The sequence below is a fragment of the Pseudopodoces humilis genome, chromosome 13 (genome assembly GCF_049639895.1).
Source record: "Pseudopodoces humilis isolate 2021_Gansu_Grassland_sample_001 chromosome 13, ASM4963989v1, whole genome shotgun sequence".
Lineage (NCBI taxonomy): Eukaryota > Metazoa > Chordata > Aves > Passeriformes > Paridae > Pseudopodoces > Pseudopodoces humilis.
In genome coordinates this window covers 16271044-16293976 of record NC_142212.1, presented here as the reverse complement: position 1 = coordinate 16293976, position 22933 = coordinate 16271044, and the positions used below count along the sequence as shown (strand labels likewise).

General features: G+C 45.7%; 2 protein-coding genes across 4 annotated transcripts in view; both read left to right on the top strand.

The window, feature by feature from the left end:
* The window catches only part of FRMD4B (FERM domain containing 4B), a 90538-nt gene extending 84295 nt beyond the window's left edge, over positions 1–6243 (top strand). For all 3 annotated transcript variants that reach the window (XM_088061867.1, XM_088061868.1, XM_088061869.1), the window contains 4 exons: positions 784–909; positions 1583–2388; positions 2955–3087; positions 4538–6243. In XM_088061867.1, the coding sequence (XP_087917993.1) occupies positions 784–909; positions 1583–2388; positions 2955–3087; positions 4538–4658 (1186 nt within the window). In that variant the 3' untranslated portion in view covers positions 4659–6243. The remainder of the gene's footprint in view (positions 1–783; positions 910–1582; positions 2389–2954; positions 3088–4537) is intronic.
* An 8421-nt stretch (positions 6244–14664) lies between these two features.
* On the top strand, positions 14665–21699 carry LMOD3 (leiomodin 3). Its single transcript, XM_005521999.3, has 3 exons — positions 14665–15113; positions 16966–18351; positions 21169–21699. Exons 1-3 carry the CDS (start codon positions 14817–14819, stop codon positions 21193–21195), a joined length of 1710 nt encoding a protein of 569 aa, XP_005522056.2. The 5' UTR covers positions 14665–14816; the 3' UTR covers positions 21196–21699.
* Positions 21700–22933: the final 1234 nt, after the last annotated feature.

The window sequence follows — 22933 nt, the reverse complement described above, 5'->3', positions numbered from 1 at the left end:
TAGTGGATTCAGGCAGCACCAAACCCTACCCATCCTTCCTGATGGCACCAGTATTTCAGCAGGTATGTTGTCAAAGCAGACATAATTCATGTAAGGCGTGATGGAGAATTCTGTTTACAAGCAGAGTTACTGGGATTCAGCCAGCTTCCATCATTAGTGCCAGCTGAGTGTATCTATGGGATTTGGGCACCTTCTGAGCTAGAACAGCTCCATGGAGCACATCAATAGCAGTAAATGATTGTGTGATCATGTCAGATCTGGTGCTACCAGCTGTTCCCAGTGTAGGGATTCCCACTGATCCTGAGATTTCTTGGACTGTCTTGTGTGAGCAGGCTGTTAAAGACACTTAAGAACATTTTAGAGTTTTGAGCAATGCCATGTCTTTGCTTTTTTCTCATCTATCTCTCAAGATATGCAGAGCACTCCTCCACATGAGGTTCAGAAGTTAAATTACAGCCATATGTACCCATTCAGCTGTGATGTGCTTCATTTGAAAACCTAGTTTGTTTGCTTCTCTGTTACCTGCTCTGCCTGTCCTCTATGGTTCCATCCTTTGGCAGCAGCTTTTCCTGCCGATCCTCCTGTGAAGACCTCCCTTGAACCACGGGAAGGGGTTGAATTTTTATTCCCATTTAACAACTCTCATTTTTCACACATCCACTTATTGTTATTGTTTGTTCTCCCCTTCCTTTTGTTTCTCCAAGACCTCAGGCACCCACACATTGAGGTGTGCTGTGACTTGTGTGATGTTTAACCTCACTGGGCTTGTCTCCCTTGCTGCAGGGACGTGCTTTCGACGCACAGCAGCCCTTTCCGGACGCTGGAGCGGCCGGCGCAGCCGCACGGCGGGAGGAGCATGCCCACCACCCCCGTGCTCACACGGAACGCCTACAGCAGCAGCCACCTGCAGTAAGGGACCTGTGCTTTGCGTGCCACACACAGCTGGGGAAGCACGAGAATACAAGCAAAGGGTGGTAGGAGGGCAAAGGGTCGTTTGCTGTGTAGTTTTCCCGCAGCAGGGTCAGGTTCTCAAAATGTTGATTTAGAGCCATTGCTGTGGGAAGCCAGCTGTAATATGAGCTCATCTGTGCTATTAGGCAGCTGACAATCCGTGCTGGAGAAGGAGAGATGCTAAGTACCTTAAAATGTCAAGAGCTGAAGGTTTGGTTGGTTGGGGTAGTGCAGCCTTGGGAGACAGATCCAAAGGAAACCCAGCTTCCCATGTTCTGCTCCAAGCTCCTTATTTGTGTAGGTTTTACCTTTCTAAAAGCTGAGGGAGCCCTCCTATAAATCATAACCAAATGTGTGTTTGTGACCTTAGCTCTGTGTGTCCCTGTCACAGATTAACCTTGCTCACCATGACAGATTATTATAATGCAGATCTCCTACTGTTGCAGCCAATACAAAATTCAGCCAAACTGAGTTCTGTGCATTGCAAATACTCTGTGTGGAAAGATAAGGCAGGAGTTGTATTGTGCTTGGACTGGGGAGGCAGCTGACCTGTCCATGTGTGCTCTCCCCAGCTCTGTGTGTGTGGTTGTGTGAGACCGCCTTTAACCACCCAACATCTGTGTTGTTCTAGGCCAGATGTTTCCCCCCACCACTGCCGGCAGCGCAGCGGAAGTCTGGAATCCCAGACCCACCTGCTGTCCGAGGCTCCTGCTGAGAAGACAGCCTTCTCCCTGTCCAAGTGCCAGCGGAGCAGCAGCACAGAGATCCTGGACGATGGCTCATCCTACACCAGCCAGTCAAGCGCCGAGTATTACTGCGTGACACCCACTCCCAATCCATATTACACCACCCAGACGCTTGACAACAGGACCAGGGGCCGAAGGCGGTCGAAGAAACACAACATTTCTGCTGCAAATTCGGGAAGCATGCCAAACCTGGCCCATAAGGACGTCCGCAGTGGTGCCTTCCACAAAAATCAGGAGCAGCCTTCCTCTAATTACTATATTCCTGGGTACTGCCCGTTGGCCGAGGCTGAGGTTTATTACAATGGAGGATATGTTTATGAGAGCGACACGGAGGGGCAGTACAGCGTCAACCCCTCCTACCGCTCGTCGGCGCATTGCGGATACGAGCGATACAGGGAATTCCGCTCCTACCACGAGGACGAGGTGGACAGAGTTCCACACAACCCCTACGCGACCCTGAGGCTCCCGAGGAAGCAGGTGGCTAAAACGGAGCACATAACCAAAAACATTCACAAGGCCTTAGTAGCAGAGCATCTCCGCGGCTGGTACCAGCGTGCCTCCGGCCAGAAGGAGCAGGGCCACAGCCTGCAGGCAGGCTTTGAGTCTGACAGAGGATCTCAGAGGAGTTTGGGCTTTGCTGGTCTGCAGACGCCGTGCTCGCCGAGCAGCCGGGTGTCGTCTTTCTCCTCGGGTAATGTCCGATTCCATCTGTGCTGAGCGTTTTTGTAAGTCCCTGCTGTGCTTTCGGTTCTGCCCCCTGTCACTGCCTCAGTGAAGAGTGGAAGCCAGAGCAGAGCTCTGCCCTGAAAGGTGGATGAGGAGCCAAGTAGGATCTTGTTCCGTTCTTGGAAGGAAAGTCTTGCTTGTTATCTTCTCCTAAGGATAAAACAGCCTTTTGCTCTCTGTGTAAGAACAGTAACCCAGAGAAGGACAAAGAGCATTTGAGTTCCAGACAGATGTGTTCAGCAACTAGCAGCAGCGTACAAAGCTTCATGCCATGTAAATGCAGTGGCTGTGATACAAAATACAGTCCAGTGAGCACCACTGAATGGGTCAGAAACCACTTTAAAAGCTCCAGAAAACCACCTGTACAGTCCCTGCCTCTCTACAGGGCTTGTAAATCATATTTGTGTTTGCACTGTCTGCCTGTGTCCTGCAAAACCCCATAGAAATCTCTGATGAAAATTGTCCTGTTTGCCTCAGCTGTTTTAGCTGATGAAAGGTCTAATTTGTTTTAATGCTTTTTTTTAATTCCAGCATCTTCTACAAACACTGCTGGGAACTGGAGAAACCCCCTTGCACTGGGACTTTCAGACTACGATACATTGTCTCATTCCTCCTACGCCAGCTGTTATGGGAATGTTTATGGCAACCTTCCTTTGCAGAGCAGGTGAGTAGAATATATGAAGATTTCCTGCCCTTCCTGCTGCATGTCACAGGCTCATTAAACTTCTGAGCAAATCAGCTTGGTTTCAAAGAGCAAGGATGAAGAGTAATTATAAAATTGATGTTGTGAGAGTGGGTTTTCTGTGTGGAGCAGATGAGCTGTACCACCACTCACTGTACCCCGACACTGAAGCTGTCATTAGCTTCAACTAATTTAGCTTCAGCAACTTTTTCCTGGTGCTGGACAACCAAGCATCTTGCACTCCCTGGTAGCTGTGATGCTCTGGGCAGTGTTGCAGGCAGAGCCCAGTCCCTCTGATGGAGGGGTCTCTCCTGAACCCCGTCAGCAGTTTTGCAGGACACAGTCCTGGTGGGTTTCTGAAGCTGTAGTGTTCCTGCTGATAAACTTTTGGGAAACCAAAGGGAAAGGAAACCCCTCTCTTCAGCCTCATGTCTGAGGTGGTACCACCTCTGCCAAGCACATCTCCCTTGGCAGAGCTGGTCCCAGCAGCCATGGGGGATATGCTGCTGTTTGCAGACACCCCCTGCTTGTGGGGGCTCTCCCAGGGCTGCAGAGAGCCCAGGGTCTGCTTGGTCCTTGCAGGAAATCCTGCAGCTCTCGCTGCTTCTGCGTGGCATTTTTGAGGTGTCCCCCCCAGTGCAGAACGCTTGGCTGTGAGGACAGGAAGCTCCTGCCCTGGGGAGTGACTCTGCCCCCACAAATGCCATCACATTTAAATACACTTATGCTCAGTGTAATAAGTACCCCACGTGTGCCTCCTGCTTTGTGGGTTGCAGTTTGTGCTTGCTGCCAGACCGACTTGTGTGAAAATACTGAATTTTTAATTTTGTTTGTTTTAAAATAAATGAAAGTGTAAGGGAATACATAAAAGCTGCTGCTACATCCTTTTTTTTCCCTAAGTGCTACGGGCTGTTTTACTGAAGTGATTTTAAATTTCTATGGCAACAGTGTTTAAAAACACTGTTTCTATTAATTTTTTAATTTCTTATAATTGAGCTTTGAAAATTCTGCTTGTTATTAGCAGCTTTATCTAAATGACGTTCATTAGCTATTAATTTTCCATATTCTGAATCACTTGTCTGATTGTTCATCTGCTTTATTTTCTACATTAATGTGATCATGGCAAACAAGCAATCAGTACACCCAGCAGTCTTGGCAGAGCAGTGGAAGGTGTCCCTGCCCAGGGTGGGGATGTTGGAACAAGATGAGCTTTAAAGTCCCACCAAGCCAAACCAGTCATCGATACTGTGACAGTTTTGAGCAGCTGAAATTCCTCTTGCACACAATTTTACTGATTACAGCACAAGAAATGGGTTTGTCTTTGGGGGCAAACTTGAAATAACCAGCATAACTTTGAGCCCAGGGGAGGTGCATGAATTTAGGGGCCTGGGGAAGACCCTCAGCTGATCCTGGTGCCATGTGTGTGTTGCAGGACGTACGCAGAGCCGAGCCAGCTGGGCAGGGACGAGGAGGATGGCTTGGAGGAAGGGCTGCCCAGCAGTGAGCAGAGACTGTACTGGCACGAGGACTCCAAGCCCGGGACGCTGGTGTAGCCCCCGTGCAGCCCCTCATTCCTACCCCTGCGTGCCTTGCACAGAACGCCACGGCTCCGAGGCGGACCTCGGGTGGAACTTGCAAAAGGAACAACAAGAGGAAGCAGGCTGTTTTGCTGGGAAAAGTTGAATTCAGCATTAAGAGGGACTGTAGCAAACTGACAAAGTCTTACCACGAATGGCGTTTCTTTGTGAATCCGTACAGCCCACGGGAGCCAGGGCAAGCCACAGTTCATCTATGACCAGATGCAGCACTTGGTTGAAGTATTTATATTTAGCAAGCACTTTTTGGGAAGATTGGAAGGTGTTGAAGGCAAACCTCAGAGAAAAAAAAAAATGTGAAAAGGAGACACTTGTGGAAAAACCAGGAACTCTAGGAGCACAAATCTGATGTCTGAAAGAAGAAGAAAAAATGAAAATTTATTCTGCCATGGCTTATGAGGACCTGGAAGAGGTTTCATAGGCTTGTGACGGATAGATACTGTGTGTGTGAGTGAGGCAAAGGATGACTGAATCAGTATTGGAACATTACTTGAAGGAAGGCTGGAATTTTTTTATTATGGAGGTTTGAATGAGTCTGTCCAGTTTTTGGGGTGTTGTTAAGAGTGTTTGTTAGCACCACAAGCAAGTTCTGGAAAGAAAAAAATTCCCTGACATATACGTCGTGTAAAACTATAGGTAGTTGTAGATTTGGAAACAGAAGCAGTCAACTTCGAGCTCTCTTTTCCATGATAAAACATAATTAATAACGGCCCACTTAATGACTTTTCCATGGTACATCTGTGTGGAGGAGTAGGCAGATTGTCACTGTGGCCACACGGTGACCCCTGTTCATCGGGTGATGAGCATTGCTGTGCCACAGTGGGTTGAGGATCCGCAGTGAGGAGCCCCAGGGAGCGATTTGGTAGCAATGGCCAGTATTTTAAGGTGGATGCAAACACAGCCAAGTGGGTGCCTTAAAATGAGGGGCATTAGGATTGTACCGCGAGTCACCTGAACTGCCCAGGTGCGTTGCGGAGTCACTGAGTGACAGAACAGCGTCTTCACAGAACCATTTGTGTAGGAAAAAACCATGTGACTGCAGTCTTGATTTTAGAGGGATAAACCTACCTCAGGTCATCCATCTGTAGGAACAAATTGGGGTTTTCCTGCCTGATTGCTGATGACTCATCTGCATACGGTAAAATCTCTCTCGTTTCTCAGCTGTACTGTGCTTCAGGATTCCAGAAATGGTGCTCTTTTGTTCTTTTATACAAAAGATTAGTTACTCCTTGTTCATATTGTGAATAGAAAGGTTTCTGATAAACTTTTTTGACGTTTTTTACCAGTATTCCAGAGCATGTAATATATACAGAAGGACACACTTGTTAAGCTGGTACTTAGTTGTTTGTATTATTAGAGTCGCGATTTGGAATTAAACAAACAAAAACAAAATAAAAAATAACTTATTTCCTTGGTTTTGCATATTTGTATGGCCTTCTAGAAATGCGAAAGCTCTTTTTGCTTATTCTTTTACTACTCCTGAATTTTTTAGACCTATTATTTTGTATAGGTCAATAAACTAAAAAGTGTGTTACCAAAACCACTTCAGCATTCCTCCTGTTTCTCCTTGAGTGCTTGGGAAAGTGCAGTGTGTGTTATTTCAGGGGCTTGAAGTGAATCACTGTGGTCTAAATTCTTTTGGCCTCTGGTGTTGAGTGGAGTGCAGAGGGGCAGTGGCCTCATCTGAAGGAAGGTTGGCCCCAAGCAACCTTCAGAACATCAGAGTATCAGGTCAGAATTTCTCCTTCTCCATCAGCTGTACTGAGGGAGCCAAGCTGGGCTCACTCAGCATCCCTCCAGTGATACAGAGACAGAGGTGTCCTTGTCTTGATGAAAATACTTGATGATCATCTACCCTTGCTCCCAGGAATTGCCACAGCCTTTACTATTTGTAACATGGCTTTTAGGGTTTGTGTTGCTCACATGCTGGGTCCTCTTTGGAGTTTGTGCCCCCTGAGACACCCACCTATCTTTAAGAGTGATTTGGGTTTCAGATGCTTCTGGTCACCCAGTAGTTGAGATTATTCAGTCTTGCTCTCTTCAGAGCTATTTGTCATTTCCTACTTTTTGTAGTGTCCATAAACTTCACAACCACCACTGAATTTTATTCTTATTTCCAGGTTGCTGGTGAAAACAGGTGTTAAAAAAACCTGCAGGTGTGCCCATTAAAATTACCCCCATGACACTGTGCTTTTGCATTTCTCCAAGCAGCATTTGAGGTTTGTCTGCTGGCAAGTCCTTCATACATTGACTGCTCCCTGCTGCTGCAAACCATCAGTGCTTTGAGCAGGGAGCTGAGTGGTCCCAAGTCCAGTTCCTTACCCAGAGCTCATGGAATCAGCACTCTCAAAGCTTTTCCTACAAAAAGGAAAGGAGATGTGTAACAAGGCCTGTTCCCCATTTAAAGCTTTGTTTACATTCCTTCATTTCAGTGCTGTAGCCACGGAGTTTTGTGTTGGCTTTTCCCTCGGCATTCAGGATTTAGCTCAGCCCAACACATCCGTGTTGGCACAACACTGACACTCAGCCTGGCCCCCCAGCTTGCTGGGACAGAACCAGGGTGATTTTGGATGAAGTTCTTGAGAAGATGGGAATTTGAGGTGGGTTTGGGTTGAGGATGGTCTGCTCTGTTTGGAGTATTGTTTGTAAAACCTCTAGGCCAGTGTTCAGAGTGGTTGCGGTTTCCAGTTAGCAAGAGCTGAGCAGAGGAACTGGAAACTGAAGTGGGGTTGTGAAGCTGTAGATCTTGAGCCCCTCTTGTCATTCTCCACATGCCTGGCTCTGCAAGGGTTTTGTTTTTAGGAACTTCTCTGAAGGGTGGAAGTACAGAGTGAAGGAGGAGGCCCAGAATAAGAGAATAAGAATATCCAACTTTTTTCAGATGTTGCTTAGGGTCAGTCCTGGGTGGCACAGGGAGGGAAGGGGAGCCCATGACATGCCTGTGGCATCTCCTGCCTATCAAGCAAGCTGCTGCTGCAGCCAGTTGTTGCAGTTGTTCCCCAGGACCTTTAAGTTTGCAGGTTTCCAGCTTGCTTTGTTGCATTTGTGGAGTGATGTTTTGATGCAGATGTGGAACTGTTCACAGAGACCAGTCTGTATAATGCCGCTGAGGAGGTAATAAAGACATACTTGTAATCATTATCTTATTTGTTCACAGCTGAAATACAAATTGCCTGTGTTTTGTTTGAATTCCGATCTCATCTGTGTGTTGCTGTTTAACCACAGCCTGCCTCACCAGGGTAACTGAGGACATCTAGTGCCTGACAGCAGAGTTGAAGAGAGGAGCCTTCCTGCCTCCTGTGCTCCTCTGAAATCCTTCCTGACCCTTCCAGTATGAAGAAATATTAATTATAAATTCGTATTTGGTAATATCAGAACAAAGCCAAGAGGTGAGCAAGGCGAAACACCAGACCAACAGGGTGTGATTTTACAAACGTGTCTCTCTACAGAAGGTAGATGTTGCTGATGGGAGCGTGGAGGGGAAATGAAACCCCACTTAAATCTGTTTGTAGTGGAATGTTTCTGAGTGCTTTTAGTTAAAAAAGAAGACCCAGTCCTTGCCAGGAATCCTTAAAAAGGAATTTGGGCACTGAGCTAAAATAAGCCATGCCTGATATTTTTAATTGCTGTCTGCTTTTTCTCTGCTGTTTTGAACAGTATTTGAAAACACTCTGAGATATGGGAGGACAGACACTGATGGGAGTTGCCACGAGCCCTCTGGGAGGCTGGTGTGGACATTCCTCCAGTGCAGGGCCCAGGAGGGATGAGGCTCAGACCAGGAGCCCCTTCCCCAACACAGGAAAATCTTTTAAGATCCCTAATCTTTAAAATTCCTGTGGCTACACTTATGTGAAATATTTTGGCCAAGGTGACATCAACACGTGACTCTTGCAAGTTTCTGCTGACTTCTCATTTATGATTTTGGACTTGCTCAGCTGAAGTGTGAAGAATGCAGCAGCAATGTTTGCAGCCCCTGGGTGGGTGAGAAGCCTCCACCGTGACCCAGCTCGTCCCTAAATGCGTGTAGGAAATCTTATAAAGACTGAAGGTTTGCTCCATCTTCTGGGCTTTGGGATTGTTGCAGGAGAGCTGCTCCTGAGCCTGGGCAGAGGCTCCCTGCATTTGCCTGGCACTGTCTGGATACATTCACACAACTCCTGGGAAGATGTCTGCATTCTATACTATTCTTCCATCTTCTTTGTACTTTTCTATCATATCTAATAAATTTCTAAGGTATAAAACTGACAGTCTCAGCTACAGCAGGACCTCACACAAGCAGTGAAATCTCTCCCAGGGAAGGATTTATCATCAGTTTTTTCCCCCACACTCTGATGGAGCAAATGAAGCCTGAGGTGACATTCCCCCTTGGAGGAAGGGACAGTGGCAGTTGTGATCAGTGCTGGGAGCCCAGGAGGACACATGTCACAAAGGTCAGGGCCTTAATGACAGAGAAGCAATACTTTTAACAAGAAGCAGCTCCTTGCCATCCATCCAACTTGGTTTTCCCTGTCTGTCCCTCATGATGAAGGGAATCACCATAAATCCTTCAGCAAGTCCTTGGCTGCAGAAGGATGTGCTCTGCCTCCCAGGACATCTCCTGCCCCATTCCAGCACAGCAGGAACCAGTCTCAATTTATATTTAATCATTAGAGTGCCATCAAAGAGCTGCAGATGGAGAAGAGTTTGCAGCCAGCCAGGGCTCAGCTGGAGTAACTCTAGAAGAAATCCTTCCACCTGTTGCCAGCCTGAGGTTAGGGAAGGACGTGCCCCATGTGTACAGAAGGAGGTGGCCATGTGGCCTTTGCAGCATCACTGCCTGTGGGCACATTTAGGAGGATATGAGGTGTGGGGCTGTGATAGGTTTGGATGCTGTAAAAGAAAGAAGAGCCTATTTCAATGTGGAGGGTGACATTGTTTCCTTAGGATAACTCTGTTTCTCATCTCATCTGCTTGTGCTGAATTTGGTGTTTCATATAAATGTGGAGGTGATTGCACCTTGCAGAGGTTTTGATGTTGCTTCTTGAAGAACCCTTGAAATTGATGAAATTCTGATTTAGTGGTGCTGCCATGCAACACTGCAGGTGAAACAATAGATTTGGCTTGAAAAGAGAGGGTACATTTTAACATTTAATTCTAGCCACTAGTTTTAGCAGTTACTCCAGGGGTTCTGCTCTGCAAACCCAGAAGAAGCACAGATAAATTGTAAGAATAAAGGCAGAGTTAGCACTGAATAATTGCTGAATTGCACACGCTGTCACAGATGTGTTCTTACACAGTTTTCAGGGAGATTAATGTCTTTTCTCAAGGTCTGAGCTTGCATTTCTGATGCAAGTATTGAATCTCTGAGCCTGTTCTGCACACAGATTTGGAGTAACGAGCCCTCTGTTAATGGGAGTGAACATTTGGGTAAATGCCCTGTGCAATGCCCATGGGTAGTGTGAGATTCAGCACCATGTTTGCCTTGTCTGGGTGAGCTGTGCCCATCAGACAGGAGCCAGAGCTGCCCCAGAGTCTCTGTCCCTGGTGCAAGGCTTAGTGTCCCCTTTTGGTGGCCATAACCAGCCTCAGCTCTCTCCCAGAGCAGGTGAAGCCACACTGAGGCAGCTCTGGGCACTTTTTGGGTTTGCCCATAGGTGAAAAGTCCCAGCTAGAGCCATAGCTCAGTCCCTGAAGTCATGGTCAGGTAACAAACATCATGAGTTACCTGCTCCCTGTAAAATAACAAAATTACACATGGTCTCTCACAGACCTGTTTTTATTAACCACAGGCTGGTTTTCTACTCCTTTTGGCAGCTGTTAGCACTGTGCTTTGGGAAGAAGAGGGGAAAAAAACATCACCCAGGGATGAAAACATTCAGGTATTTAGAAGTGCTTCACCAAGGTCACATAAATAGCAAGCTGGGAAAGGAAAATACTAAGTTAGCAGAAACTAGTGCTGAGTGTTTCAGCATTTTGCCCATGTTTGTGCTATAAATGGTATCTGGGAGCAGAAACTCCCTCCTGTAGCCACAGAACTGCTCTGTGTAGCTGAACATAGTGCAGAGCAGCAGCCCTGGCTGTGCTTGGGGTGCTGCTCCAGCAGTGTTAGAAAGTGGTCAGTAAAAAAAAGAGCTGGGAGGTGGCAGGGCAGGTGTAGTGTTGTTCAGTGGCAAGCAAGCACAGAAAGTCAGTCTTTGGGGGTCAGATTTGGAACAGGTTTTGGCTCTGAATGGGGCAAAGATTTGTCCTGGGTCAGCCCAGACTGCCAGGAGCAGCTCAGTTGCTTTTGTGTGTCATCTCCAGACCCCCACTAGCAAAATCTCAGTGTCAACGTTTGTATGTGGGGCTGTCTCCTACCCCAAAATCCTGGGGGTTTTGATATTTTAAAAAATGGTTTAAAACAGTTGAAATTGTTTAGAAATCCATCTGCTGATTATTTAACCCTTTTTGATAAAAACCAAGGCATGCTCATCTGATTTGCCAATGCATTTCCCTACAGGATTGCTTTGGACAGGCCACTGTGGATGGTCAGTGCCCTGCCCTAGGCTGAAATGTTCTGTCCTTGATTTCTGTCATGACCAAAGTCTTCTCCATGCTCCCCTTTTCTCCCTACACTTGTTAACGTTTCCTTTTCCCTGTAATCAAGAAGGTGGATGATGACAGAGGTTGCTTCCTACTGCATAGGTACTGTAGCTGCTCTCAGACTTCTCTAAAAATGGAAACTAAAAAAACAAATAAATCACCAAGTTATTTTTTTGGAAGATGTGGAGATTTTTCCCCTCAGTGTTTTTCCCACAGGGTGTCTCTCTATGACTACTCCCGTTCCTCAGTGGTTGTTATTGTTAAGATCCCATCATCTGACCCTTTATAATCCCTGTATTGGGTTACACTGCATTGCTGGACATGCTTGGTGTATGCTCCTGATTGTCAATTTTAGATTCTCCCATCAGCCTGCGAGTTTCTTAAAAGTAATGCCAGGTTATGTTTCATGGGCACATTCCCTGACTGCTTCCAGTTGCACTTGGAAATGCCATGGATTGGTAATAGAGGGAAATGAATAGGAGAGATTTATAAGCAAAAAGAAAAAAAAAAAAGCCAACATTATAAAAATTGCTCTCCAATATTTGCCACAGCATGTGTCCCTTTATGTGTGTCAATTACCTTAAAAATAGAACAGTTTTAGGCACTCAAAACATGGGTTCATGGGCTGCCTTGTGTCAAGTGATGGCACAGGGCTCAGGCCTTCCTGATACTGAAGTTAAGAACTTGTCAGCCTTTTGTCTTTCAAGAGGGACGGGTTGGAATTTTTGAAGAGAATGTGTAAATGAGAAAAAGATCAATGAAGTGAAGCAATCCTGCAGGAGAGGCTGCTGGGTTTCATTCCAGAGTTCACCCATATGTGAGTACCTGCCTTACAAACAGTGAGCAGAGAGTCAGAATGGTTCATTAGCAAGGGCAGGCCTCTTCTTCTGTCAGTGTGCTCCTAAAGTGCTTTTGTTTAATGCTTGTTGGGTACCTGCTTAGTGTGGATTTTGAGCTGCTACTACCTGTAGGAATTGCTCTGTGTTTGCTGCAGGTGCCTCTTGTCTTCTGCTGGGGCTTTGGGTGCAGTTCTGGCACAGCACAGCTCTGGTAACAGGACAGCAGCAGCAGCTTCTCAGTCCAGGGATTCCTGAACAGGTGTCAAATCGGTGTGGAAACAGCAAGTGTCACCTGTGGAAGCATCTTTCCTGTCTTAATGAAGGCTGAGAAATGTGTGATTATTTTGGAAAGCTCTGAGGGGAACACCAACAAATGTTCTTGGGAAGGAGATGGCAGTTTAGACTGGGAAAAGTGTTTTAGACCCACTGTGAGTGTGTCCTCGCCTCAAGGGTGTTGTTTGTTGTTCTAATGTGCTGTTACCAGAACACCAGAACACTAAGCAGTGTGTTAGGAAATGAAGTACATCCTGGAAACATAATTTATGGAGGAGACCTAAAGTAGGCAAAATATGATATCCACCTCTGAAATCTGTGGGATTAGCACCTGTGTCACCAGGAGAGGTGTCACCAGGCAGCCCCTTGCTCTGCATCTGATGGGGAAGGCACCATTCCCAGTATAGTGTTTCCTAATCATGGTACTGACAAGTGATATATTTCTGCTTAAGAGAAAAAGTGGTTTTCAAACACCTGATAGTGTTCTCAGTACCCCTGTTTTCCTTCTCAAGAGGACTTCATGGGTTTGACCCTGCTTAACTTAGATGATCTGACAAGACCATGACCCAAGATGGCCTGGCTGAAGATCATGGAAACCCAAGAAGGTGACATGGGGCCTTATTTACAGTCAAGAAATTAGCAAGTGAGAAGTAAGCACTGAATAGACAGCTTCTGTGGCCCAAACTGCATTGTTTGGGAGAGTAGCATACCGGCTACTGAAGAGCACTGATTTATTTGATAACATCAGGAAACCATTTATGGGCTCTATTATGGGCAGCAATCAGTGGGGGTTGGAGCTGCTGGAGCAGATAGATTGATGTGTGGTTCTGCTGTTGTGCTTGCTACTGCATAATATAAAACAAGGATAAGGACATCCCTGAAATACCAAAGGGGGAAATGGAGCCATTGCGTTCTTGGCTTGGTTTTTATTATCTTTTCTTTTACCACTTATTCTGTTCTTAAATTTTTGCCCTCTTCCCTGCTGTGTAACAGCATGAAGCAAATGAGTACCTTTGGATAATGGACTTTTAATAGAGGTTAACAGGGCTTAGAACTCCATGTTTCATGTTACAAAACACAGCAAAGAGACACCATCATCATGCAGAGCCTATTTTGCTGCTGGCAGACTCCAGCAGAGCGTGGTTGAGACTGTGATGAGAAATATGGCTTAAAAATTGGCAGGGCATGGTTTCACAGCCTCTCCCCCATGGTTTTGCTCCTGTGGAAGCTGCATTTGCCTTTGCAAGGTGAGGATTTGATTTGATACCCCTGCAAGAGAAAATCTGAAATTATGAGAGGAAATCTTCCTGATCCAATGAAGGGCCCAAACTGTGAGTAGCAAAATGACCCACCCTTGCTACTCTGCTGTCACACAGAAACCATGCACATGGTGAGGCTTTCTGGTTTGCCCTGTGAATTTAGTAGTTTATAAAATATTCTGAAGAAAGGAGGCACTTAGATGAAATGGACACCTAACAAAAAAAGTCTAGGGAGTTACATGAGATCTACAAATGCAAAAAATTAAATCTTTGTAGTTGCTTATTAATTCTGAAAAAAAAAAAAAAAGGTAAAAATTAGGAGGAGGATGAGGCTGAGATGAACTGTCAGCCAAGAAGAGCTGATAGTGCAAATGATGTTCGTGACAGGGACAGGCCAGTCAAGAAGCAGGCACTGGCATTGCCTGGATGGGAGCAGGGATGTGCCACGGGAAATGCTTCCCCAGGAGCACTCAGGCTGCTTCAAAGGGCTGGTGCCTTGCATGGACCTCAAGGTGCATATTGTACCAGCTCTACTGCCCTTTTCCATCTTGGAGGACTTTCCCATAACCAGGATGTGAGGCTTGGGAGATGTCACCAATGGAGGGTGGCTGCACTCTCACCAAAACCCCCTGTGATGGTCAGCCAGGGCTTAGACCTGGCCAAAGGCAGTGCAGGACCTGTGGTTTTTGGCCCTTTTGGGATAGATGGGAGATGTTACGGATACAGAGACCTTTCTGATTCTTTCCAGAGGCCGGATTTCACCTGCACATCTCACAGGTACCACTCATGTCCCTTCATCCTGCCCTGGCGATTCCAGCGCGGGGTGAAGCCCTGAGCCGTGCAGGGTCCTGGGAATCCTCTGGAACGTGTCTGTCTTCTGCCTCCCTTAGTGGGGGAAACACCAGCTGCACTGAAATGTCAGAAGGGTTTGCACAGCTGACAGGTTGCTGAAAATGGAGCATCGCCATAAATTCTCTTTATCCAGCCAAGTGCAGCTTAATATAGACTTAGCTGCACGGGCTGTCTCCCGCACTGAGCCCGGGAGCTGCCACAGCTCATGACCAAAACATGAACTTGTCGATTTAACTGGATCAGCTACTGCTAGTGAGGGGGGGAAAAAAGAAAATCCTTTGAAATTTATCTTTCTCTTTAGGTTTAAAACTTATTAGAGGAAGGAGGGAAGAATGAACATGTCTGAACTGGGCCAAAACTCTGACGAAGACGTGTGTCCTGAGGACATTGATGAAGATGAAATCCTGGCTAACCTGTCCCCTGAGGAGCTAAAGGAGCTGCAGAGTGAGATGGAAGTCATGGCCCCAGACCCTCAAGTCCCGACTGGGATGATACAGAGGGATCAGACAGAGAAACCCCCCACGGGGAGCTTCGACCACAGGTCCCTGGTTGACTACCTGTACTGGCAGAAGGCATCCAGACGCATGCTAGAGGATGAGAGAGTTCCTGTCACCCTCTTGCCCTCTGAGGTAACGTGCAAAAAATCACAAATATTTATTATGCATCAGCAGTGGGATCTGTTTTATAGCTTTAATACCTTAACCTGCCTCTGCTTCTGTCCCTTACGTAAGGTAGAGTACAAACAAATTTAGACTAATCCTAAAAGCCTCATCAGTGATAGAATCCAGCTTGGACTGATATCAGGGTCAGTAATTTTTTAATTGCTTTTCCCAAATATTTACTTAAGCTTTTTAATAGAAAAAAATCCTAATTCTGATTTGAGTAAAGCAAATCACTGAGAAACTGTCACAAGATCAGTTTTGGAGGATGTAACTAATTTGTTTGAGTTTGCATATGGAGGAACATCATGTTGCTTTTCCATGGAACATTATATTAATCATACAAATTAAATTATTAATTCACAGAAATTAATTACATACTGGAGAAAAATCCTAAACCACTGTATTGTAGCAGGGTGAAACATTTGCTAACAACCAAGCATGCAAACTCTGTGAAGTAGTTCAACCCTACTCAATACAGTGCTTAAATTTATTTGACTATCCCCATGACTTTGAAATAAAGTTAAGGTCATACTTAGATATCTTTCAGGATGAGGGCTACACTTAAAAATAGGTTAATAGAATTGAAACTTGGCCAGATGCAGCACATCCATACTTGAATGTGAAGATCACTAGAAATGAATTTGAGGTAACCAATTTATTTTATTTTTGTTTTAAATATTGGTGGTTTGCTAATACACACCAGTGTGGCACATCCCAGACTTCCCAGGGCAGGCTTCATGGGCTACCTTTGGAGAACAGGGGAAATCTGTTTTTCTCCTCCTGCAACACTCTTATGCTCAATGAAACAAATTTTTAAACACTTCTGAGGTTAAATCTGAAATCTGGGTGTGGAGCTGGTCAAGCAGTGCCCGTACCAAACCCATACACCACCACAGCAAAGGGGAGCCACAGCCCCAAGGGCAGAAGTGACTGGGACCATTTTCTCTGAATTTGGGTGTAGCACAAGCCATGCCACTGTTCTGCCTGAAGTAGTGTAAATCTCAGGGAAATAGCTTTTTATTAGTGCTTTTTATTAGTGCTAGAGATTTTATTAGTGCTTCATTAGAATTTCTCTGTGATGGAGAAACCTTTTGCAAAAAGATGCTTGACAAAGAAAAATCTCATCTAGGAATGTCTCTGGAATTGGTAGACATTTGCAACTTATTTATTTGGATTGTAGAGGCCTCACTGCCCTGCACCTGCTTTGTGCAGGGGATGGTTTCGTATTTCTGGACTCCAAACTGAGCTAATATTTTATCTTCAGTGAGGTGCTGAATTAGGTGTGATGCTCTGGGACTGCCAGAGCAGGCAGCCTTGCTGTCCCTTGTGCTGGATGATTCCACAGTGGTCACAATGTGCCCTCTTCACTCCTCCTTGGGCTGAGCAAACCATCAGGGGTTCACACTGATGTCCTGTGCTTTGTGGCATACGAAGGAAACTTTCTCTCTTGTCAAAGAAATTATAAAGATTACACTAAATCCAGAAAGAGACTTTGGATCAGAGGCTTTTTAACCCCCAGAAGGGTTCAAAGACCATCTTAACATATCATTAAATGTGCTCAGGATTTAATTGTCAGGACTTGAGTTAGGAGGCAAAGACGAGAAACTGGTTTGCAGCCTCTTTAGGAACAAATCGTTCCTGTGTTCCCAAGCAAGCTGGTACAGCCTGAACTAACAGCAGTGACAATTTTAAGGATTATTCTCTATTGTATGGGAATAGAGGGATCTAAATCCAGCTGCTGCCTGTTTATTTGAGCAGAAAGTTATTTTAACAAAGATGTTTTGCAATTATTTCAGCTGTGAGGTTTTGTCTTCCTCAGAAAAGTGCTGTGGAGGAGATGGAAGGAGAGGCCAGAAGCAGTGGCGAGGTCGCTGGTGGGAGGATGCCAGGAACAGAGGGAAAAGAGAGACATTACCAAAATGAGCACGTGTCCGAGTCAAGAACACAGCCTGGGGAGACAAAGAAAGATGGAAGTGATAAGGAGAGAGTGGTGGAGGAGGATGAGAAAGAAGAAGCGGAGGAGGAAGATGATGAAGAGGAGGAAGAAGAAGAAGAAGAAGAAAATGAGACCGAATTGGAAACAAAGGAGAATTACACCAATGAGAACAGTCACATCAACCAGATAAGTCAGAAGCCAGGTGCAGAACCTGGAGAAATCAAAGAAAAGCCTAAGGAAAATGAAAAGAAAATATCAAAATTGAACATCCCCCAGAAGTTAGCGCTGGATACCAGCTTCATGAAGCTGAGTGCCAGGCCTTCAGGAAATCAAACAAATTTAGAAGACAGTTTGGAGAAAGTCCGAAAAAACAACCCAGACGTGAAGGAGCTCAACCTAAACAACATAGAAAACGTCCCCAAGGAAATGCTGATAGATTTTGTCAACGCCATGAAGAAGAACAAGAACATAAAAACGTTCAGCTTGGCCAATGTGGGGGCCGACGACAACGTGGCATTCGCGCTGGCCAACATGCTGAGGGAGAACAGGAGCATCACCACCCTGAACATTGATTCCAACTTCATCTCTGGCAAGGGCATCGTCGCCATCATGCGTTGCCTGCAGTACAACGAGACGCTGACGGAGCTCCGCTTCCACAACCAGAGGGGCCTGCTGGGCCACCAGGCAGAGATGGAGATCGCCAGGCTGCTGAAAGCCAACACCACCCTCCTGAAAATGGGCTATCACTTCGAGCTGCCGGGGCCCAGGATGGTGGTGACCAACCTGCTCAGCAGGAACCTGGATAAGCAGAGGCAAAAGAGGCAGGAGGGGCAAAGGCAGCAGCAAATGAGAGAGCAGAAAGAGTTGATAGCGATGCTGGAAAATGGACTTGGGTTGCCCCCCGGGATGTGGGAAATGCTGGGGGGACCGCTGCCCCAGCTGAGGATGCAGGAGCCCCCTCAAGCCCCCAAACCCCCAGTCCCTGCAGCTGTGTCACTGAGCAAAAGGCAGGAGAACACGAGGCCGCCAGCACCTGAGCAGCCGTGCAGAGAGAAACCCATCAGCTTCAAAGTGGTCAAGCTGAAGAAGACTCAGCGCAAACCCCCCGTGCCAGAGTACGTGGAGCCCGCTGAGAAAACCAACCTCAAAGACGTCATCAAAACACTTAAACCAATTCCCAGGAGAAGACCCCCTCCCCTGGTGGAAATAACCCCGAGAGATCAGCTCCTCAACGACATCCGCCAGAGCAATGTCGCTTATCTCAAGCCGGTGAGTGCAGAGTGGTGGCGCTGAGGGCAGGGAATGGCAGTCACTTATAACCTTTTAATCTCTTTTTCTCTCTTGATTCTGCTGTATTTCTTCTCACATGTGGATTTCTCAGTCTCCTCTGGGCCGAGCTCCTTTGGAATACTCCCTCATGGGGAGTTCTGTTTATCTCAGTTCTCCGGGTCAGGAAGAAAACTCCAAAGCTCGTTAGGATCTTGTTTCTCGTGTTTATTAGGATGTTATCACAAAACTCGGCAGGTCTTTCCAGACTTTCTGCACAAGTTTAATTCACTTCAACCCAGAACATTTTGGCTCTGATGGCACAAAATGGCCCGAACTGTGCAGCCTTTTTATCTTTATACTTATTCTTATCCAATTAACAATAGACACGTATATTATTTTTCTTAATGACCCAATGACCCAACACCCCTGTGCTGCACTGCAGCATTTTCTATCCAATCACCTAGTACTACCCAAAAACCTCTAGAAGAAGAAAATGAAGAAGAAAGAAGAAGGAAAAGAGACAACACCCTAAATCCTCCATCTTGTCTTCTGCTGTCTAAACTAGTTTAACTTTTTCACTCAGTGACTTAAGAAAACTCTCTAACACTTACACTTTTAGCTTTTCTATCTAACTTTAACAGTTGTTTTCATGTATCACCACGAAAACATGCCCATAATTTTCATGCTATATGAAATTCAGTGTTCTCTTGGATCTCAGAGTAGGCATCAGAGACAAGGGCACACACTCTGTGTCTCAGACTCCATCAGTCACCTGCTGTGCTCTGAGCTCTGGCTGGAAATGCTGGGCATTGGCAGGGCTGGGAAATGTGCCTGCACGTGGCATTGTCACCCTTTTGTGAGGGTGTGCAGGTGGTTGTTTTCCAGCTGCACTGAGGTTTGGTTTGCGCAGGGAACTCACCACAAGCACCAAAGCTGCAGCCTTGTCCATCCCTGTCTGCATCCACAAGGTAAAAGAAAGGAAATTCACTCAGGAGGTGAACAAACCCACAGAAACTCAACCTTACTGCACTCGTAATGGTGTGTTACTTACAACAGGCACCTGCTATTATAAAGTGGTTGTTTCAGGAGTACAAGGTATAATTTTTCACATTAGTCCCCCATAAGCCCCATGCTTCTCTCTTCAATAGCTGTTTTTTTCCTTAGCTCTCACTTTACATAAGGGAGCACTTGGCACTGAAATCCAGCCTGGATTCATGATCTGCAGCCCTGCTCCTACCTGCCTCACCCAGGAACAAGGAGTGTATTTTAGTGATCCTTTGCTGCTCATTCTCTCCTTTGTCCTTATGTAGATCCATTGCAAAATTCTAGTGCTAACAGGAAAAAAGAAATTAGATCCACCAGCAGTGAAGATGGAACAAGGTTATGGGAAGAAAGTACTGGTACTATAGGGGATTTTATATTTGTTTTGCCACTGAAAATTGGCTCAGTGGTCAGCTCAAGTGAGCTCAACATCACCCTGACTTTGAGAGTGCCAGTCCAAAACTAAAAACTGCCTCTTGGGTATGCTCTCAGTTTTTTGGGTACCAAAATCATGGGCTGCTTCTCAAAATGCTGGCCACCAGATTTAACCTCTTGCTCTTCTGACCTGTTATATTGCCTTGCATTGATTCAGGAAATCCTAAAAGCTGGCTGATGTATTTGTAGTTTGATGCCTGATTGTGCTGCCAAGGCCCGAGGACAGAAAATCCCTTGTAATTAAAAATAGTTAAGTAGTATTTTGTAACTACTTTCTCTTTCAATATTGACATTTTAATATAGTGGGCCTAATTTTGCTTTCATTTATACCTACAAGGAAATAATTAGTCTTTCACTAGTTCCAAACAGGGTAGTTTGTCCTGATATTTTGGCAGGTGCAGGTTCTGCAGTGACCTCAGATCCCGGTCCAGGATTACCCTGAACATTCTGTCCCCTAGGCAAGTTTTGGGGTTCTGAGTTTCTTTGGCCAGTCCAACTTGGCTGCAGCCAAGGCCTCTCCTCAGGGCATTTCTGGCCTTTCTAGGCCACTCTAGGGTTTGCATTTTGGTTCCACATCCCAGACCTGCTTGTGGAAAGCTCACAAATTGTGCTGGTGACAGGAGGTTGGTGCTTCATTTCCGTGGGACCTGCTGCCTTCCCAGCTGTCAGGAAGGTGGAGGACAATGGCACTTGTTCTCTGCCAGCCACAGCCCTTGTTTTGCACAGCAATGGCTGAGAAACCTGGGTGCTGCCACATGCCAGGGGTGATACTGAACCCCCACCATCCTCCCCAAAATGACCAGGAGGATTTTATCCACGAGAGCTGTGGGGTTACAGGTAGAGGGATCATGGTGCATCCTAAATATGCCAGGTAACAATTGCTGTCACAGCTCACAGAAAGATGAAACGATAGACACGTGTATTGGGGGCTTGGGGTGGTTTGTTTTGATGGATTGTTTGGGATCTTTTGGGTTGGTTCTTTTTTAGCCTCTTGGATTTGGGGCATTAGGGTGTTACTCTCCCCATCCTCCAGGATCTTGGTAACTCATTTTTGCCTAAAGTCCCTCAGTCTCATTTCTTAAAGGGAGTTTTACTGCTTGAGCTGAGCTGGGTGTTTGTTCTCTCTGTGGTGGGACTCAGTGCTTTCATATTGATTTCCTGAACCTTAAGCATTACAAACATCAAGTGGGGAATTCCAAATAAAAGAGAGCTCCCAACCAGAGCTCCTTGGAGTTCCCAGCTGTTATATTTTTAGTTTCTGAGGGTTTGTATTAGGCTAAACTGGCCTGGTAAATAAGACTGAGAAATTTCCTCCTCCTAATATTTCATGTCCTTGTCCAGGTGCCGCTGCCAAAGCAGCTGGAGTGAGAGACCAGACTGACCTGAAGAAAACAACCTGGAATAAGGACTATTCAAATTTTGCTTACAACTGTTTCAGCAGATGTTTTCTGCAGAACCCAGGTGGTGTATTCAGCTCTTTGGGAACAAAGCTTGTGATACACACTTGTAGAAGTGTGGTGAAAACGGCTGGCATGGGAAAAGTCAGTGCTAAGCGTTTCCATCAGGTATCAAACAATCCCACTGCCATCTGTCTGCCAAGAGGATTTGAGGCTTCAGTTTGTTGTGGGAGTATTTTCTCAGAGGCATCAATAACCTTGTCTTTCTAGTTTGTCAGCAAACTATTTTGCTTCCACGTTGTCCTTCTGCTGCCAGATTCTGCAGGAACATGCTGTGCTTTTATCTTATCTTTCTTTTCACACACGTGCTACTTTATTACTCTCTTGTCCATGAGAAATGTATTCAGTTTCTATGTATACAGCTTCATTTTTTAGGCTAAGGAAACAGAAATGAAATAAAGCTCTCTCTGTAAGATGTGTGCAGCACTTCCATTGCTAACAAAGCGCTCACAGACAGAACGACTGCTCTGGTACAACGAACACCTTCCAAGCTGCCTCTATTTCAGAACAATGTCTAGTGGGTATTGTACCTGATCAGCATTTAGATGATGCTCTGCTTTGAGAACTGTGATTTTCATTCCCTGTGATTCACCTCTGCCTTACTGCAATCCTTAAGTGCAGCCACCTTGGAGAGCACTGAAATGCCATTTTAGGTCTCTCTCTCCACGCTGTTTTTGTGGCAGGAGGATGAGCCTCACCTCTTTTCCAGGGGTTTAAGAAACTCCTAATTCCTCCTAGTATGATCTGTGAATAGTGTGTCACACCCTGGCAGGGCTGGATTTGAAGGGGTAAAACCTGTATATACACAACTTAGGTTTTCCTTAATATTTTTGTGAATTGTTTTTTCTCCTCCCTCTTTACAATCTCTGCCCCTCTTCTGCTGTCTTTCTTGTAAAGCAGCTACAGGTAAGTCACACTCTTGTGAAATACATCCACAAGAGACCAATTGTTTTAGGGGCTTTTTTCTTTGTTTTTTAAAGCTATAAGGCACAGAGAATATGTGAAAAAAATTGTTCTTTATTGTATAAAGAACAAAGGCTTTCTCTGTGCTAAATGCACCTTCCTGTGGCTGCTTGATCCAAAGTCTCAGCTTTGTAGCTCCTGGCAGGATTTCCTTCAGGTGAGTTAATCTCTGAGTGGTTAACTCTTAGCAACCTTCCCCTGGCAGCTAAATCCCAGTCCCACCCTGCTCCCCCTTCCCATGTTTAATAGTCTTGTATTATCAGCAATGTGCAGGACCTCTTGAATCCAAGGTAGTCTCTACTATCACTTGTCAATTTTCATTTGTTCTTGTCCTTTTGGTACCTATCTCCTGGTCTCTTTCCAATCTCCGCCTTCCAAACTTGTAAAGCTCCTTCTCAGCTTTGTTTCAGTTTGTAAATGTAATGCCCCAAACTTGGGAAAAACTTGGTTTTTGTATTGCTCAAGAGAGAGCAAGTAGCTTTAAAGTATCACATAACAGGGAAGTGACATAAAAAATGAAAATAATTTTCATTGCAGCCTTCTCTTTTTGTAAAAGAGTAGGAAAGGAAGAAGCTTGGTACTTCCAACCAAGCCCTTGCACAGAGCACAGCAGCAAGTGACAAATGCACCAAGTAACTCCCCAGGAAAGCTCTTGCTGTTCTCCAGACTGGCTTCAAGGCCAGGCT

Bases quoted from the DNA above. Each gene is read 5' to 3' on its own strand.
- LMOD3 (XM_005521999.3), top strand. From the start codon at position 14,817: ATGAACATGTCTGAACTGGGCCAAAACTCTGACGAAGACGTGTGTCCT. The intron at 15,114-16,965 runs GTAACGTGCAAA...TGTCTTCCTCAG, and splicing joins TCACCCTCTTGCCCTCTGAG to AAAAGTGCTGTGGAGGAGAT. The intron at 18,352-21,168 runs GTGAGTGCAGAG...GTCCTTGTCCAG, and splicing joins ATGTCGCTTATCTCAAGCCG to GTGCCGCTGCCAAAGCAGCT.